A 20487-nucleotide genomic window follows, 5' to 3' on the forward strand; every position below is an offset into this window, starting at 1 on the left:
GGTTATGAACTAGTAAATCCCTAGATATATCATCAGTGTAGATAACCAATGACCAGGAAGGAAATCACTTCATAAGACTATTTTCATCTTCAAAGTACAATCTGTGTGGAAGAAGATTAAGACTTTTTTTCCTGAGTTAAATTTTAAAATTCAGCTCAAACTGTCACTTGTACCAAAGAGGAAAACTTGAATTTGTAATTCTGAAACAATCATGCTAAATTAACAATATTCATTATTATTTTAAAGAAATAAAGATAATACACTTGACAGAAAATTCAAATAATGCAGCAAAAAATCAGAGAATGAGGACAAGAGACCATTCCTTACCAAACAGAAAATTTCAAGGGGGCAACTAGAGAGAAATAATGACTACTCACCGCACTAATGTTTTGTTGAGTTGTCTTAATTCTCTGAATTTCAGGGGTATCTGCCACAATAGAATAGTTACAAAGCATCTTCTCTGCTTCATCTTTATACTTTTTCTAAAAATGTGAACAGTTAATATGAATCTGAAACGGTGTGTGTGTGAGTAAGAGAGAGAGAGAGAAAGACACAAAGAGAACTTTATCACTTTTTCTAACTCTACCATACCACATGGCTCTAATTTACTTATATTTTATGATTCAAAGCAGTTGTTGATGCCACAGCAAACATAAAGGCAGAGTAAAAACAGAGTGAGCAAACAGTCCCCGAGGACAGCCTCACCTCTACTCAGGCTATGGTCCCACCCGGGACCATTCAGACACCTTAGACGGTTGGCCCCCTGTGACCCACCCTTTCATAAGCAGTGCAAGTCCCTGTTCAAATGGCCCCATAACTCCTGCATTCAGCCTGGCCCTCTATACCCACTTGTTTATGCTTCTGCATTTACACTTTGCTTCCTACTCCAGGTAAAGATACATTTGATAAAGGGAAATATACCAGTATTTTGTAGTTGAGATAAAAATCTCAATTTTCTTCCTCTAAATGCACCACTCTGAGTTCGAATAGAACGTGAGCAATACCTTATACTAGTACCAGCACTTAGATAGTAAATACTGTGTAATGAGCACTATTCTAGATACTTAACACATTAACTCATTTAATGAACCCACAAGCAGATACTATTATTATCCCCACCTCAAAGATGGGGAAACTGAGGCAGTAGATAGTAAACATCAGAGCTATTATAATGCAATTAAAACCAGGCATTCTGGTTCCAAAGACAGTGAAGTTAACCATGATGACACATTGCTGCTTATGAAAAAAGGTAATTACTGCTCATGCTGAAATGTACCACAGCATCATTACATCCCCTTAAGGCTCCCATTGTATTCTAAAGGGATTCAAATCAGATGTATTCTCATGTCACACTCAAAAGATCAACACTGTTAAGGCAAGAAATCTGACAGCTCAGGCACCGCTTTCTCTGGGAAGCCTTTACACTTAATACTTTTACTTTCAGGTAGTATACACCATAGTTTATAACACTGTATTTGTAGGATCATTAGATTAGACTGTAGCTTCCCAAGGGCAAAACCACATCAAATCTTGTATGTGAATTGGTGCTTAGGAAATGTATGCTGAATGAAAGAATGAGCTTGGCATTCTTGAGACAGCAACTTTCTCCAATGACTCAAGCATCCATTTGCCTGTTTTATGTATTTACCTAGTATTTTTGGTTCAGCTGACATAGCTATAGCCAGCATCTCCAAGTTCATGGGCCATTGTAGGCACCGAGGAGAGAAGAACGTGCACTTCAGGGCCATCCCAGCTGCTGTGTCATCTGAGGAGGCTGAGAAACAGACAACTCCTCTGACATTTGACTCTGCCATCTTAATACTCTCATTTTGAACCAATGGATGTTTAGCCTCCTTGGTTATGTTTTAACCAGAATTTTAATAACTATAACCACATTTTATTAAAAATTACTTTCAGGATAAACTTCATCAATTAAATTTAATTATATGGTCAATTTTCTAAGACCATTTTAATTTTTTTAATTCCTCATTACTATATATTCCACTGCAATTCATTCTTTTTATGTAAATTTTGTAACAAAAATAGTATTCACTAGTGAATGTTTTTGTCCAGATCAGATTTTTATAAATAACTTCTTCCATAAAGATTTTCTTTTGTGGTTATTATTTCTCCCACACTCCAGTTTTGTTAGAGAACATGTGACAGGTATATTTGGCAAATCTAAATTTTACCAAGAAAACAGTTCTTCCCTTAATTTTTAGTTAATATCAAATTTCACCTTGTGCCATCATAGCCACTGTTAGTTTTATTTAGAGCTAATTGTCTTAATAACAATATGCATTATGAAATGGTTAAAAGACAAACCATTTGTAACTCTTTCTCTATAGTATGAGCAAAGAGCATTGTAGCCATGTGTGCAATGGAGCAAAAAAAGAAAAAAAAGAAAAAGAAGGTAAAAAATGTCCTTGGACTCAAAACAAGGGGCCCCAACAGAGAGGCTTTAACACTCCATTAATGGCTGTTGAACTGAATCTATAACAGTTGTCCTTTTAATTAGTAAGGTTAATCAAGCTTGGCCAATGTTTTGTTAATAAAGGAGTATGCTAAATTTGAATGCAATGCCCTCAAAAAGATATAAATCATAGAGAAGCACAAAGCACATGGTACCTGAATGTTAAAATACATGATTCTGCATCTTCATTCTCTACTAACCTGGCTATAGATTTCAGATGCCCTCTTGGCTCGAAGTATGTCTGGGATATCCATGCTCACCTGCATCCCTTTCCCTTTAATTTCATTTTCTAAGTCTTTCTTATATTGTTTCTAAAAGAACAGAAAAAGAATCTTGGGTTTTGCTTGGCCTTCGATAGCAATGTAGGTATTTACATGCTTAAATATCAAAGCCGCCCATGTGGAAATAACATTTACATTCTTTCTATGTAGGATTCAACACGTTTGTATTAAATTTTACATCCCGCTACTGTCGTACCTGGCTGGCCATCTCGGATGCTTTCTTAGCTCTCTGGACATCAAGAGTGTCTGTGTTCACCTGCATTCCTTTCCCTTTAATTTCAGTCTCCAGATCTCTTTTATAGTCTTTCTGCAGAAAATGAGACATTTGGCCAGGGCTTTCCAATCATTTCAAAACCTGTGCTGAAAAACTATGATGTCATTTTTACATCAGGACCATGTCTTTTGGAATTAAATTGGACCCTTTTTTTTTTTTTATCTCTATAGAACAAGAAAGAGTTTTAACTTGTGAAAAAAAAAATTTAACTTGTGGTTGGAACATGACTCAGAATGACTTATTCACAAGGAATCAAAAGGCTTTTTGCTACTAACCTGAATTAAGAAAGAAAACAGAGCTAGCCGAGGGGAAATTTAATATTTCAATGCGATAAACGTGATAAATTATCAGTATATAACTCAACTGATGAATGCAAACAAAACGTGATTGTAAAATTGCTGCTTTTCACCCTGTAGTGAATTACTGTTGGTTGCAACGCTGGAATTTACTCTTCTTGGCCACTACTTTTTTTTTTCTGTCCTCTGAGACAGAGTGTCACTCTGTTGCCCTGGCTAGAGTGCAGTGGCATCATCATAGCTCACTGCAACCTCAAACTCCTGGGCTCAAGCGATCCTTCTACCTCAGCCTCCTGAGTAGCTGGGACTACAGATGCACACCACCACACCCAGATAATGTTTCTATTTTTCACAGAGACATTGTCTTGCTCTTGTTCAGGCTGGTCTTGAACTCTTGACCTCAAGCAATCCTCCCACCTCGGCCTCCCAAAGTGCTAGGATTACAGGTGTGAGCCACCACACCTGCTGGCTGCCATTTCTGAATGGACCCCTTGTTGGTCCGGAATCCTATGCCATGCCAGTTCTTTTTTTAAACCAATCATGGCAATCCCACTTCCCTGGCTGGTGCCTAATCCTGGGGATGCAGGTAATTCCTAACACAGCAGGAACTCCCACGGTAGTTAAGTGGCTACTTGTAACCTTTCAGATTTCCTAGGTGGAATCAGTCCTGCATCAGCTCCTCCTAATGGCAAGGGTCACATAACAGCTCTCAGAGGAGCCTCGGTGAAGCTCCTACCTAACCAGCCAGGAAACATGTGGGCAGCACCTTTTAACCTGCACCCCAGCTTTCTCTTCACATAAGCTTCTTACAAAACCATCTCATCCCAAATACTCCTCACTCTTGTGATCCTTTTATATTCTTGGAATTGCTGAGGAAGTTCAAAAGGTGTGGAACCAGTTCTGAGGAATTTCCTTTGAAAAATATTAATACACATATGGTCTGACTCCTACATCTCTGTGGTGTGATGTGATATCTATCATATCATAGCATCTAAGACAAAACTTCTAAATTAATATCCTGTTGCTGTGTTTATTCAATGACAAGGAAAATGGTGTGAGAAGAGTGAACATGTTCATTCAGGATGTATAACACCTCAACCCCAAATCCTGACTCTGTAGAAACTTCATGCATGGCGATGAAGCTGACAGAGGATATTTTTAAGAATATGCAGTCACACAGAAATGACTATCATTTTCATGTTAGAGTCTCAATTCTCAATGTGTGATCTCCAAGTTCTGCTCAAAAAGTTGGAAACACAGATATGCTAAGCAGCACATGATGCATATTTAAAGGGAAAAAACACAAAAACATTATCAAAGCCTAGATTAATGTGAAATTTGTTGTATTAAGGAATAAGATGCATAGGGGAGTATGCATTTGTGTGTATTCTATTAAAATGCCTTTCCCCAATTTTCCTTTGATATATTTAAAGGACAGGAGCAAAGCCAAATATGTAAATTTTCAAATAAGCATAATGCTTTGGAATGGTTTCCATTCCAAACAGTTATACTGGCCAGAAAGCTTTGCAAAATTCCATATACTGATCAAGTTGCTAATATGATTTGTTAAGTTCCAGAACATGATTATCCAGGTCTGTGTCATTCACCCTACTAACCTCACTTGCCATCTCTGTAGCTTTCTTGGCACGCTGTATTTCAAGGGTGTCAGTGTCAACTTGCATTCCTTTCCCTTTAATTTCTGATTCCAGGCCTTTCTTATATTCTTTCTGTAAAGGCAATATTTTCCAACAGTCAGATAACTCAGTGGACAAACATATATCTGTAGTCAATGATACCAAAAAAATAGCTAAACATATTTTTTAAAAGAGAAAAAAATATAGCTTATTGTGTACTAGGAATGATCACCAAGAATTAAATTTTCTTCATTGCTTAAAACTATAATCACTGTTCTCACTAAAGAAAGGTATATAAAGCTCTGAAGACTATTAGTATAACAAGGCAATTGCCAGGTGAGAATCATCACTGACAATTGTCCTGGGGGCTGGAGGAGGGGGAGGTGGGGGCGCATGAACTGGTGTCGTACAAAGAAGACTGACTTTGAGGCCAGAGCACTCAACAGCTGGGTAACACTGGCTTTCTTAACATCTCTGGTTTACTCATCTGTGAAATGGTGGTGATAATGCAGACATTCCTCATTTGTATTGCACTTCACTTTATTATGCTCCATAGATAATTGCATTTTTTACAAATTGAAGGTTTGTGACAACCCTGAGATAAGCAAGTCTATTAGCACCATTTTTCCAACAACATGTGCTCACTTTGTATCTTTGTGTCACATATTGGTAATTCTTGGCAATAGTTCAAACTTTTTTCGCTATTATTAAATTTGTTATGGTGATCTGTGATCAGCGATCTTTGATGTTCCTATTGTAATCGTTTTGGGTCATCATGAACTGTGCCCATATAAGATGGTGAACTTAATAATAAAGTTGGGCATGTTCTGACTGCTCCACTGACTCGCTCTTCCCCTGTCTCTCTCCTCCTCAGGCCTCCCTACTCCCTGAGACACAGAAATATTGAAATTAGGCCAATTTAATAACCCTACAATGACCTCAAGTGAAAGGAAGAGTCACATGTTTCACTTTAAATCAGAGGCTAGAAGTGAAAAGCTTAGTGAGGGAGGCATGTTGAAAATCGAGACAGGCAGACAGCTAGACCTCTTGCACCAAACAGTTAGCCAAGCTGTGAATGCAAAGGAAAAGTCCTTGATGGAAATTCAAAGTGCTACCCCAGTGAACACACGAGTGATAAGAGAGCAAAACAGCCTTATCACTGATATGAAGAAAGTTTTTGATGGTTGAGAAATAACATCAAACCAGCCACAACATTCTCTTAAGCCAAAGCCTAACTTAGAGCATGGCCCTAACTCTCTTCAACTCTATAAAGATTGAGAGAGGTGAGGAAGCTGCAGAAGAAAATTTGGAAACTAGCAGAGGCTGGTTCGTGAGGTTGAAGGAAAGAAACCATCTCCATAACATAAAAGTGCAAGATTAAGCAGCAAGTACAGGTGGAGACACTGCAGCAAGTTATCCAAAGATCTAGCTAAGGTAACTGATGAAGGTGGCTAAATAACAGGTTTTTTATATAGAGGACATGGCTTTATATTGGAAGACTACTATATCCAGGAATTTCACAGCTAGAAAAGAGAAGTCAGTGCCTGGCTTCTTTGCATCAAAGGACAGGCTGACTGTCCTGTTAGGGGCTAATGCAGCTGGTGACTTGAAGTTGAAGCCAATACATATTTACCATTCCAAAAATCCTAGGGCCCTTAAGAATTATGCTAAATCTACTCTCGCTATGCTCTAGAAATAGAACAACAAAGCCTGGATGACAGCACATCTGTTTGTAGCTTGGTTTACTGAATATTTTAAGCCCACTATTGAGACCTACTGCTCAGAAACAAATGATTCCTTTCAAAATATTACTCCTCACTGACAATACACCTAGTCAGCCAAGAGCTCTGACGGAGATGTATGTTGTTTTCATGCCTGCAAACACAACATCCATTCTGCAGGCCATGAATCAAGGAGTTATTTTGACTTTCAAGTCTTATTATTTAAGAAATACATTTTGTAAGGCTATAGCTGCCATAGATGGTGATTCCTCTGATCAATCTAAGCAAGCAAAATTGGAAACCTTCTGGGAATGATTCACCCTTCCAGATGCCATAAAGAACATTCATGATTCATGGGAAGAGGTCAAAATATCAACATTAACAGGAGTTTGGAAGAGGTTGATTCCAGCCTTCATGGATGACTTTGAGAGGCTTAAGGCTTAAATGGAAGAATAACTGCAGATGTGGCAGAAATAGCAAGAGAACTAGAATTGGGAATGGAGCCTGAAGATGTGACTGAATTGCTGCAGTCTCATGATAAAACTTGAACACATGAGGAGTTGCTTCTTATGCATGAACAAAGAAAGTGGTTTCTTGAGGTGGAATTTACTCCTGATGAAGATGCTGTGAATGGTGTTGAAATGACAACAACGGATTTAGAATATTCCATAGACTTAGCTGTCAAAGCAGCAGCAGAGTTTGGGAGAACTGACTTCAATTTTTAAAGGCAGGTCCACTATGGGTAAAATGCTAACAAAACAGCACCATATGCTACAGAGAAACCTTTCTTTTTTTTTTTTGAGACAGAGTCTCGCTCTTTTGCCCTGGCTAGAGTGCCTTGGCGTCAGCCTAGCTCACAGCAACCTCAAACTCCTGCGCTTAAGCAATCCTACTGCCTCAGCCTCCCGAGTAGCTGGGTCTACAGGCATGCGCCATAATGCCCGGCTAAATTTTTCTATATATTTTTAGTTGTCCAGATAATGTCTTTCTATTTTTTAGTAGAGATGGGATCTTACTCTTGCTCAGGCTGGTCTCAAACTCCTGACCTCAAGCAATCCTCCCCCCTCGGACTCCCAGAGTGCTAGGATTACAGGCGTGAGCCATCTCGCCTGGCCAAGAAACTTTTCATGAAAGGAAGAGTCAATTGATGCAGCAAACTGCACTGTTGTCTTAATTTAAGAAATTGCAACAGATACCCCAACCTTCAGCACCCACCACCCTGATCAGTCATTAGCCATGAACATCGAGGCAAGCCCCTCCACCAGCAAAAAGATGACAACTCACTGAAGGCTCACATGATCATTAGCATATTTTTAGCAATAAAGTATTTTTGGATTAAGGTGTGTACATTTTTTAGACATAATGCTATCGCACACTTCATAGACCATGGTATAGTGTAAACATAACATTTATATGCACTGGGAAACCAAGTAATTTGTGTGACTCGTTTTATTATGATATTTGCTTTATTGCGGGGGTCTGGAACCAAACCCACAGTATCCCCATGAGGCTCAATGAGACACCCCATTGCACAGGGTCCAGAGGGGGTGCTCAGTACATGACACCTTCTACTCTTTCATTCCTATTCCCCTAGACCAGCCTTTGCTTCTCCTAGTAAGGCCTAATTAACACTATTCAACTGCATCTGGCTTGACTCCACCATCGAGAGATTAAAATAATTTCTCCAATCACTGACAAGTGATTACAAGAATGACCTCTGCAGGTGGATTGGACATGTCAATGCTACAGAAGGATCTGCAGAAAAATGGCTAATGTAGGGATCGTGTGATGACAACGTCAGCCACAGACCTCACTGTGGACATCTGTTGTTTGTGCCCAACCAGGCTCCATTCCTCCTCTGGCAATGATCTCACAGTTTTCTTCTGGGGAATGACCTCTAACCCCTCTCAATCCATACACTTAAGGGGCCGGTAGCATTGATTTCCATTACCTCCTACTCCCCACATGTATTTTCAATTCTACTAAAATGCTTTTAAAATGTTTCGTTTAATTTATTAAAATAACTTGAAGATAGCCAAGATTAAGATGAACTTTTTTAAAAAAAACACATAAGAATGTAAAATGTTTTACTTAAGATGCCATTAAAGTACATAAACAAATAGGTGACCCTGAGGGGCCAATGAGCACCTTGCACTCCCCTGATCCCAGACATAACGACTGGATCAGGTGTGAGTGAGCACAGGATCTAGAGGTTGATCCAAGGAGATTCAGTCCTTGGACCTTAATTGGAGCTACTAAATATATACATATATATATATATATATATATATATGTGTATATATATATATGTATATATATATATATATATGATCACTTCCCACTGGGATTACTGGCCACAGACATGAGCTCTCCTGTTACTAAGAGGGGTGATTACATGGAGACACCTTTTCCGAGAATGAAGCCAGTAAAGAAAATAACAGAACCAAGAGATGAAGGAAGAGAGGTATCATTTGAATTCCAACCTGATTGTACTATAATTCCATCTTTGGACTTTTCTATTCCATGAGCTGAAGCATCTCCTTTGTTGCTTAACCCAGTTTGAGTTGGGTTTCTACCATTTGCAACCTGACTAATAGGGTCATTGTCATCATCACCACCACATTTTATTAAAATACAGGGACAAAGCTTTAAGATTTTTTGCTGCTGAATTCAGCTAGATTCTCCTCAAAGCACAGTGTCATTACGTGATACCAAAGTAATGACATAACACAAGTATTAAAGGACTGAAAGTACTCAGAGACATTTCATCCCTTCTTATAAAGTGCATATAAAGTGAGCAGTAGCCACTTTCATTTGACAAAGATGTTTAACCAGGCTCATGCAGCAGGCTCATGAGGAACGTAACCCACCAGTTGGATTACGAGCAGGAGAGCATGTGAACTTTCTGACTGCAATTACTGATAGACCATAATACCACACTTTCCCAATCTTCTGCCTTTTACTTGCTTAAAAGATGAAGTTAAATCTCATAAAACTATTTTGGTTTACTATATAGATTTTCTGCAAATGGGGAGATGGCCATTTTTCTCACATCAGTTAGGAAGGAGACGGTGAACATCAATTTTTTAAAAAATTCATTATCTGGGAAAAGCCTACTAGGATATATAGCTGCTTACAATCGTCTACACATAAAAGTTGTGGGACGTAGAGACCCTTGGAGAAACATTTACAGATAAGGAAGTCAGCGAAAAACATACACATTCTAAGTTGTTAAATAAATATACTCACCTCACTAGCCAGTTCAGATGCTCGCTTTGCTCTTTGAATATCAAGAACTTCTGAATTAAGTTCCATTCCTTTCCCTTTTATCTCATTTTCCAAATCTTTTTTATATTCTTTCTATAAGACAAGAATATTATAGTTTACAACTCACCAGGAATCACTTTAATCAGTATACTATTTCACATGTTTTCTAGGGATCACAGAAAAGAGAAAATATTACAAGGATGGAATGAATCAGACTGCTGAGCGTTTGTTCATGCATACTTCCTACAGACACTTCATTTTCTCCTCTGTCAAGTTCAGAGCGGCTTCCAACATTCACAGTCTTCTCCCCTTCATACTTTCTCTCAATATGTTTTGGTACCATAAAACTCCACATTTTTAAAAAGATGTCTTCCCATTAAATGGTAAGGAAGATGTCAAGAATGCATGCTTCATATTAATTATTTGAAGTATTTTTGAAACTTGTCCATAAAATATGAATTACCAAAAAAGAACATAGTTGAAAAAGAATGAAAAATTACAAAATCAAAAGGATTGATGTAGCTAAAGTTAAAAACCAAAGTTTCCATTTTATTTAAAGGTTTGTGGAACCAAATAATTTCCTACATATTTATAATACATAGTTTGAATTTCACCTATCTTAATATCATATTTTAAGTAGATCCAAATGCCTTCTGTGAATACTTATATATAACTTGGTTTTCTCTGCTAATGAATTGCTTTTTTCATACTTAATTGCATTATGAAAACAGTACATATCCTATTCCCATTCAACTAAGTTGTGTTTATGACTAACTTGTCAGATGAAAGATGAAACTTCCTTTAATGTTTAAAAATCAGGTTCCAGTTAATTCTAGGGTTCATTTCATGTTATTTTCCCTTAGTCCAGTATAATTAGATTAGCCTGTCCTCTGCTCAACTAATAGCTTACTAGACATTGGCATGGCCTGCTTATAATTTTGGAACGATCTCTGAGTCAAATGACCCAAGAGAAAGAGCTTTTCCACTTATTTAGTTGTGTGACCTTCAGGAGGACTTTTAAGTAACTCAGCCTTGATTTCCACTCTGGCAAAATGAAAATAAGAATACCTGCTCTACCAATGTCAAAGGGCAATGGGGGAAATCAAAGGAAATGAAGTATAAAATGATACTCTGAACACTCTAAACAGCGATGTAAATGTAAAAACCATAAAGTAAAAATTGCAAAGTCCATTTGAAGCTAAATGCTCACCCTTAGAAAGTGATAATTCCATTAAGTTACCAAAGGTCCTTTTTTCAATTAGGTATCTCTATAACTTTTTTCAAGTTAATCTTTTAAAAAATATTTAAAATTTTTTCATTGGAAATCAACAATATTTATGGGGTGCAAAGCAATGTCATAATTTATTAATACAACATCAGATGATTAAATATATCTAATTATAAAATCCATCACCTCAAATACTTATCACCTTTTGTGGTAAGAACATCTGAAATTTACTTTCTTAGTACTTTTGAAACTTACAATACATTAGGGTTAACTGTATTCACCACACTGTGCAATAGGTCTCAATAAAAACCCTTATTCCTCCTGTATAACTGAGGTTTTATACCCTTTGCCCATCATCTCCGCATTCCAACCTCAACCCCAGCCTCTGTAACCACCATTCTACTCTCTGCTTCTATGAGTTCAATTGTTTTAGCTTCCATATAGAAGTGAGAACATGGGGCATTTGTTTTTTTGTGCCTAGCTTATTTCACTTAGCATCATAGTTGTTATGGACTAATTGTATGTGTCCCCCATAACTCATATGTTGAAGCCCTAATGCCCACTATAATGGTATTTGAAGGCAGGGCCCTTGGGAGGTAATTAGGTTTAGATGAGGTTGTGAAGGTGGGACTCCCATAATGGGATTAATGTCTTTATAGGAAGAGAGGACTAGAAACCAGAGTTCTCCCCCTTCCTCCCTCCCTCTCTCTCTCTCTCTCTCTCTCTCCCTCCTCTTTGAGGACACAGCGAGCAGGTGTCTGTCTGCAAGCCAGCAAGAGAGCCTTCACCAGGAACCAAATCTGTAGGCACCTTGATCTTGGATTTCACAGTCTCCAGATCTTGGAGAAATGTCTGTTGCATAAGCCATCCAGTCTGTGGTATTTTGTTATAGCAGCCCTGAGCAGACCAACACAATAGTCTTCTGGGCCTTTTCCTACCCTGACATATACATTCTGAATCAATAAGTATAAAATAAGACTCACTCAAAAAGAAGAAGAAAAGAAAAAGGCATGGCATGTATTAAAGTCATTTATAGATCTCAAAATAGATCTCACATTGTCATTTGTATGTAAATAACGAAAACATTATCCTTTAAAAATTCATATAAATGTGCATTTTTTAAATGGAAGACATTAATAGTAGGATGTTGCCATTTGATTAGCCTTCAACTTCAAAAATTTTTGTAGTAACTAGAAATGAAAAGAGAATGTAGCAAGATAACTCTTACAGAAATTATATGTCTATTTCAACACAACATGTATTATGGCAGTGAATCACATCAAACTTCTAAAACCGTTTAAATGGCATGGCCAGTTTGCATTGGCTTAGTAAAGAAGTTTATGGTGATGTGCTTCTATATAGGTAATTATGCTCTTATTTATTTCACTGATTTAAGACATTTTTTTCAGGCATAGTTTCTTCAGGTCAAAAATTCAAGATGAAATGGAATTTTACTTCTATATATATGAAATATATAGCTTATATAATGTAACATATATATTATTATTATATATATTCCATTAGTATATATTTCATTTATATTAAGGGAACACTATCCCCTTAATTAATATAAAGAGATCATTTAAGCAGATTTGGAAGAGCTCTAAGTTACTTTTCAGCCATTTTAAAAAAAAAAGCCAAGCTTTTAAAAAGATGGACTGTGAGCATGATATTCTTAATTGTTAAATTTTTAGGCCCTTAATGTTCAACAAACTTAAAATATTACTTGTGAGCCAAAATGTGCCATTAAGTTTAAGAGGGGGGAAATCCTACAGAGAATAAAATGAAAAACGGATCCTACTTAGAACACAAACTGCTTATAAATAACTTCCCCTTTCTCCAGACCTGCACAGGTAAGCAAGCACCGCATTTCTGATATCAAATGTCATGGAGATGCAGCAGGGAAGCTACAGAAAAAGTTCGTTGCAAAGTATGTCTTTATAATAACTAGATTTGAAAGAATCAAGCTTGTCCCACCCATATTCAAAATATTTTTTTAAAACCCACGGCTATAAAGCCAGAAAACTACTCATAGAGCTTCTAAGCGACAACTAAAACACAAAAAACCTGACCGTTCTTCAAGTTTTCCCAGGAAATCTGGGTAATTTCTTCCCTCAACTTTAAACAAAAATGTTAACACACACTTTTCTGCTTTTAATGAAAATGCAAAACTTTATTAATAAAGGTCAAAGTGTGAAAAAGAGCACTGGGTTATTTACACCTCAAATGCTGAATTAGTAGAGAACCAAGTAAACATCTCCTGTGTTATTCCTTTTCTTTTGTGATTATTCAACAGTAAACAGCAGGCTCATACCTCTCTCAGAAGGCTGGTGATGTACTTCACGTGCAGAAATTCTGGAGTCTTGTCTAAATCCAGTGATGACCTTCCTTTAATCTCCTTCTCAAAATCCTCTCTGTAAATTTTCTGTTAAATAAGATGACATAATTTTAAGTTTAGGAAATAGTAGTGAGTCCCTGGAACAAAACTGATGTTTTCTTGTTTAATTCTATCACCTAAGGGTCAACTTACCAACAGGAAAAAAAAAGTTCAACCTTATTATAAATTTTGGAATCCTACCAGACAAAATTATCTAGTAACACCTTCCTCTGGTAAATCATTCTGAGTGAGGCTCTTTAACAACTTACTAGTAGTCTGTGATTTGCAGTTCATTTTAGGAGGGGAACCAATAAGATTGGCTATTTGATTGGATCACCTAATTCATTTACTCAAAAGTGAGTGGATTCATCACTGGAGGACAATCTGGTGGCCTGGAAGCCCAGTGTAGCCATCATCCTTCTCACTGTCAGTCTTTTGGGAACTCAGGAAATACCACTTCTAAAGTGTAATGGAGGCGGGGTTGGTGGAAGGAGAAATTTTCCTTTAATGAATTTGGCATTGAGAATATTCCTCTACCCTCTTATGGAGTTTGATATGAATCAAGTTACACCGTGAGGAAAATCATACTAGGAACCTGAAAAATCCTTATTTAGGTGAGATTTCACAAGACGTGGACGGGGATCATGGATGGTGATTGTGGGAGGCTGAGATTAATACCACCAGACGCCCCTTTGACATACTCTGCCACTCTTTGACTATGATTCTCTAATTTCTATGCACCTGAAAATCAATGGTAACACATGCTTTATGACTATAAGACAGTCTCTTTAACACATTAACTGCCTTGTGAGTTGTCTTTAACTCATGAAAGTTTTGAGCCCAGGGCCTCGTGAAGCATATGAACACTCAATTCTCTGAAACAAATTCAGTAAGTATGTCATGAGTCACATACAACTCAACTGGTGTGCAGTGTAAAAATTCATTCTAGGACCATGTGAGTTGCAGGTAACTCATTCACAGAAAACAATAAAAAATAACAAATTTTTCATTAAATCAGAAACTATCGTTTCATTTTTGAAGTTTTTATTTTATTTTTGTAATAAAACACTGTGGCCCCAGGTAAAAAATTTTTTTCTAGTGTGGCAGTCAATGTGTTAAATAATAAAAATATCTATCCATGTGAAGGATTTACTAAACAAGGGCCCAGATTTCACCAACCAAATGTTTCATTCAAAATTGCATCACAAAGATGATACAAATAAATAAATTCTGCATGTGCTTATTACTCATGCAAAATGTACAACTATTTCCAGGTTCATTATGCATTTATGACAGAGATAGGTAATTGGATAAATGATTTCTCCAAATCATGAGGGAGAACAAAAGCTTGTTGTCTCCTTGCTTAGCATTTGTGTTAAGTACATACAGCTATTTAACAACGTGTGTACAGCCACAGGAAGGGCACAAAGGATGTTCTGCTAACCTGACAGCTAATTAAGAAGGTGCATTGAGAACATTCTGAACAAAAGAACTATGGGTGTACCAAGAACAGTGATGAGAAACTGTCTTTTTTTCCTACGTGGAAACAGTGGGGATAATATGGTTAGAAGGGCATTTTCAGGCCAAAAAGGACTCTTTACATGGTGAAATATACATATGTGTGCATTTATTTATTTATTTATTTATTTCTATTATCTATTTCAGTTCAAAAAGCCCTTCTCTGAAAACAAAAATTATTTTTCTAAAGTCAGTCATGAAGGGAGGTTGATTACAAATAGCGTTGGCCAAACTATATACAGCTAGAAAAAAAACCAAAAAGCTTTGGTATGCTTTTTGTTAGGAAAGCTGTATTTGTGAAAGAAGATAAAAACATTTCAAAGCCAGAGTTAGAGATTTCTTCAAGAAAACACACAGATTAAACCTACATCTGGCATTAGAAGAAACTGAGATAAACTTAATTATAGGCCATTGCAAAGATATCAGTGGCTTTTCCTGAGATCGCAAATACTTAGCTTTACTCATAGGAGGCTCCCCAAGAAACTTCAGAGTCAAGCCTACCTCTTAAGGTATAAAAACCATCTCTAACACCGACCATTCGTTCTCTTTGTAGCTACTTCATTAGCCCTATATTTAAAGACATTTTTCACATTGAACTTCCCTAAGATTTTTAGCAATTTTATTTTTCTACCCTTTAGAGTATAAATTGGGTCTAAAGATATTTTCTATTGGGAAGATTTCACTCTCCTCAAGACTTAGTTGTTGAGCCTAAAAACATCTAATAGTCAATGACTATAATTAAAGGAAAAACATCTCATTTGGCAAGAGTGAGAGAATAAGTTGGCTGACAAAAGGAGAGACTTATTATGAAAGATGAGAAGCTAAAATCCCCAATCATAAATGACTGTCATTTGTAATACAGAAACATGGTATTAGAATATCCTAACCATTAATTATAAGTTCCAGGATTTATTGGTTTGTGAGAGGAAATTTAACTAGTCAGAGTAGGAAAAAAACATTAAGCAACCGTGGGACCAGAATGAAAAAAGAGTCCTTGGTGTGAATGTTTCTGCGGATGAAGATCAAAGAGGAGCGAGGGGAGTTAAAGGGGGAGAGGGGGCAGGGGAGGGAGGAGCCTGAACTGTTCATGCCAATCACCATCCTAAGGTTGTTTTCAGAAAAGTATATTTTTGATCCCTGCATCTTTTAGTGAAAATTTATTTTACAACTTCATGTAGTCTAAAACTTAACCTTCCAGAGAACTCACTATAGGAAAGCACCATGACAGCTCCCCAAAGTGAAAACCTTTCTCTGGGCTATGAGTTGGTGACAATGGCCACATTGTCCTACAAAACAGAGAAATTCACTGGGCGGCTCTAGCCCACCCAAACAATACCACCACAACGGAATAAAGCAATGGAAAAGATATGTAAACTATTTTACGTACTGTTACCTAAAGGCAGAAAAGGGATTCCAGTAAAACGTATTCCATTAAATGTAAGGTTTTGTAGGGCTTCTGAACTTTGACCAAATTTACTACTTCTGCCAACTTGGTTACAACAGCCAATTTAGTCAAAATATTACCTGACATTTCTTTATCAGATTCCTCCTTATTGGCTTAAGAAGATATAAAACATGAAAAATACAAGAATTCCTTTCTCCTTTTTTGCTTGAAGAAGAAATTAAGCAACTTTGACTGTTCAATAACCCACAGTAATATCTGAATGTGCTTTTCCTAAGAAGATGAATTCTAACATTTCAACAAACAGCACATATAATGCTTACAAAATGCCTATGGGAGTCTTTTGTCCAGAAGTTATCATTTCTCCCTGTTTGGAAGTTGTTCTGGACAACAGAAAAGATCTTGCCCACTGGGGCTGCCTCTCATGGGGCACTGAGGTTGTAACTGGCTGATACTACTGTCCACTACTTCTGTCCCTTTTAGAACCCAGCTGCACCCACAGAATTTGGATGTCGCCTGCAGACAAAAACTTGTGTGTCTGGTTCTTGAAAAAGTAGGGGAAAAAAAAAAAACAAAACAGAAACAGAAAAAAAATCTCACTGGAACAGAGAAAAAACAGGTAGGGAATATCTGAATGTGATGTAGCATTATCATGTTTGGGAATAAAGTAGCTAAGTAGAAAAAACTCTTTGACTATTTATTGCAGGAAAAAAGAAATCAATTAAATAAGTTGCTATGGTTTGAATGTGACCCCCAAAGTTCATGTGTTGGAAACTTAATCCCCAATGCAACAGTTGTGGGGGGGAGCCTTTAAAAGCTGATTGGGTCATGAGGGCTCTACACTCATGAATGCATTAATGCCACTATCACGGGAGTGGGCTTGTTATCATGGGAGTGGATTCCTGATGAAAGGATGAGTTTGAGTTTGGTTATGTGTGTGTGTGTGTCTCTCTCTCTCAGGTGCGTGCACACACTCTCTTGCTCTTCCACCTTCCGCCACGAGATGAGACAGCAAGAAGGCCTGCACCAGATATGGGCCCCGGGATCTTGAACTTCCCAGCCTCCAGAACTATAAGAAATAAATCTCTGCTCTTCGTAAATTACCCAGTCCGTGGTATTCTGTTATAGCAGCACAAACCACACCAAGTCATAAACTAACCAAGAAAAGAGAATCTTTCATGATGTTGACCAGGTCCTGAAACACTGACATTTGCTAGATAGATATAATCTTATTTAAGATAATTAATTTCAATAGATACATTATAAATCTAGGGAGAAGACCTTCCTACCATCATTACTTGGGGGACTGAAGGCACTGACATAAATGAGGCTCTTAGCATTCCACCTACCACAGAGTATTTAATTAATGGTAGTTCTATTGTCATTGCAAAAAAGAAAAAAAAAACACAAATAAAGCAACCAGTTCTTCATTTTCTTTTTAGTTTTGATATACTCATCATAGTTTTACACTGACACAATCTGAAAGCGTTGATTATATAATTATGGAACATTAGAGCTGACAGGGACTTTAAGAGCTCATCTCCTGCACTGGAATGTTTATGGCAGCACAATTCACAACTGCAAAGATGTGGCAACAACCCAAGTGCCCATCAATGCATGAGTGGATTAATAAAATGTGGTATCATAAAAAAAATGGTGAACTAATACTTCTTGTATTAACCTGGATAGAACTTGAGACCATTCTTCTAAGCAAAGTATCACAGGAATAGAAAAACAAACACCACATGTACTCACCATTAAATTGGAACTAATCGATCAACACTTACGTGCACATAAGGAAATAACATTCATCGGAAATCAAGCAGGTGAGGGAGAGGGAGGAGGGGATGTGTAAATTCACCCCTAACGGGTACAGTGCACACCATCTGGCACATGGGCACCCTTACAACTTTGATTCAAATGGCACAAAAGCAATTTATATAACCAAAACATTTGTACCCCCATAATATTTTGAAATTAAAAAAAAGTAATAACTGGAAAAAAAAAAAGAGCTCATCTGTCTTGAGATCTACATTCACCAAATGAGAAAAACTGAAAAACTAAGGACCAGACAAGCCCAATGACCTGGACAAGACCTGCGCAGTGGGCAGCTGGGTGTTGAAGGCAGGTCCCTGAATCTGCCCAAAGCAGTGCTCTTTCTTCTAAACCCCCTAAACATCCTAAGTCACTTTACTAGTTCCTTTCAAATGACAAAGCATTAAACAAATTACTTAGTGTGTGTATTTAATTAGTAACAAACCAAGTGACCCACCTCACTCTGCATCTTTTGAGCCTCCTTTGAAGCTTGATAGGATGGCGTATCAACAAATTCGAGCATTGACTTTCCCTTATTCTTTTCATATTCCTCTTTGTATTTCACCTTCATTGAAAAAAAGTATGACAGCATATAAAAATCAAAAGCCCTTACACACAGAGAGCAAATATATGTCTAAAATCAGTCATCTTATTTTCTAAAAATCAAATTCTGGCCATTTTGGTTGCCACTCGGTACCCTGTGGTTGATGATATGCAAAGTAAGTAAACCGGTAATATGTAAAAGTTTTTAAGGGATAAAAATAATTTAGAACAACTAAATAATATAGTTCTAGGACTTGCATATTTTGTCAAATGTCTGGGACATACAGGTATATTTCATATATATGGGATTATATATATGCACATGGTATACATATACATGTAGGTTAAAGAGACACAGAAAGAAAGAGAAAGAAAAAAAGAGAAAGAGAGAGAGAGATACATACAGAGAGGTCCCTGTGACAGCTTTTATGTCTATTAGTAAATTGTGAACAAGAAAGAAAACATAGGTGTGATTCTCTATTTTTCTGCCAAGTGTAGGACAATGTCCTCTGGGATTGCTAAATTTTTTCACAGACACTGAGTAAAATATATACAGAGACTTTTATGTGATTTCTTTCAGTTTCACTACGCATTACTTAATATCATATTATAAATTATTTATTTCAATTACAGTCAATCCTCATTTATTTCAGTTTATAAAATCAGCAATATTTTCTATCCCCTAATGACAAAAACTAAAATTATATGTAAACCAACAGAGTGGTTGGCTTTTAAGCCATATACCTTTTCAAATTCATAGAAAAGCTTTGACCACAATTCATTTCCTTCAGAAATGCATTTTCATTAAAATTCTTATGTTTAATAATTATTTTTGGAATTATTTCTTAAGTTGTAGAATATGCTAATGATAATTTAACCCAAAAGAAATTTTTCAATACTTAGAACCTTATGGTGAGAGGAAATATGACAGATTTGGAAACACCTATTTGTAGACATATTTTTGTTGCAGAGAAGTATGATAAAGTGGCCAATAAAAGCATTGGAAGTATAATATTAATAGCATATTCCATTAGGATAAAATTTTATGAAAAAAACGAAATCAAATTAAGAATTTAAAGAGAAAAAATGTACTTTCCATTTGTAAATTTGTAAAATTGTTGGTTTGTAAATTTTTTAAATAAATAAAGGTGAGTATGAAATCATTATGGAATTTATGTTTCACAGAATACATTTAAAAGAGGGATATAAAATTTTATCTTAAATGGTGAAAATGATATCTTTTACAACTATTTAAACTCAGAATTTAAAAAATAGATATCGACTTTCAAGTATGCTAGGAAGATTTTTTTTTTTAAGTTTTTTCAAGGGGTACATAGAAGTTCTTAGTTGGAAGAAATAGTAATCTAGATACACTGATAAGATTGTTTTCTCTTTTTAATAACACTTATAATTGAATTAAGAAATTAAAATAAACTTGGTACTTGGAAAATTAACGTTGCAGCTCAAAACGACAAATCAGTAGACTACAAAAATTTAGGAAAGTAAAGGATGGGTATGTTCACACCTAATGGGTGCGGTGCGCACCGTCTGGGGGATGGACACGCTTGAAGCTCTGACTCAGGTGGGGCAAAGGCAATATATGTAACCTAAACATTTGTGCCCCCGTAATATGCTGAAATAAAAATAAATAAATAAAA

The 20487-nt window shown here is 36.6% G+C and overlaps 1 protein-coding gene across 9 annotated transcripts in view; it reads right to left on the reverse strand.

Annotated features, from left to right (window-relative positions):
* The window catches only part of NEBL (nebulette), a 326459-nt gene that overhangs the window by 44255 nt on the left and 261717 nt on the right, over positions 1-20487 (reverse strand). For 6 of the 9 annotated variants that reach the window (XM_045534488.1, XM_045534496.1, XM_045534519.1 and 3 more), the window contains 7 exons: positions 18744-18851; positions 13489-13599; positions 9929-10039; positions 4941-5051; positions 2951-3061; positions 2674-2784; positions 378-482 (listed from right to left, as the gene is read on the reverse strand). The exons of 2 other annotated variants lie outside the window; for them this stretch is intronic. In XM_045534488.1, the coding sequence (XP_045390444.1) occupies positions 378-482; positions 2674-2784; positions 2951-3061; positions 4941-5051; positions 9929-10039; positions 13489-13599; positions 18744-18851 (768 nt within the window). The remainder of the gene's footprint in view (positions 1-377; positions 483-2673; positions 2785-2950; positions 3062-4940; positions 5052-9928; positions 10040-13488; positions 13600-18743; positions 18852-20487) is intronic. One more of the 9 variants, XM_045534504.1, reaches the window with a different exon arrangement.

Source organism: Lemur catta, chromosome 1 (assembly GCF_020740605.2).
Source record: "Lemur catta isolate mLemCat1 chromosome 1, mLemCat1.pri, whole genome shotgun sequence".
NCBI classification, from domain to species: domain Eukaryota; kingdom Metazoa; phylum Chordata; class Mammalia; order Primates; family Lemuridae; genus Lemur; species Lemur catta.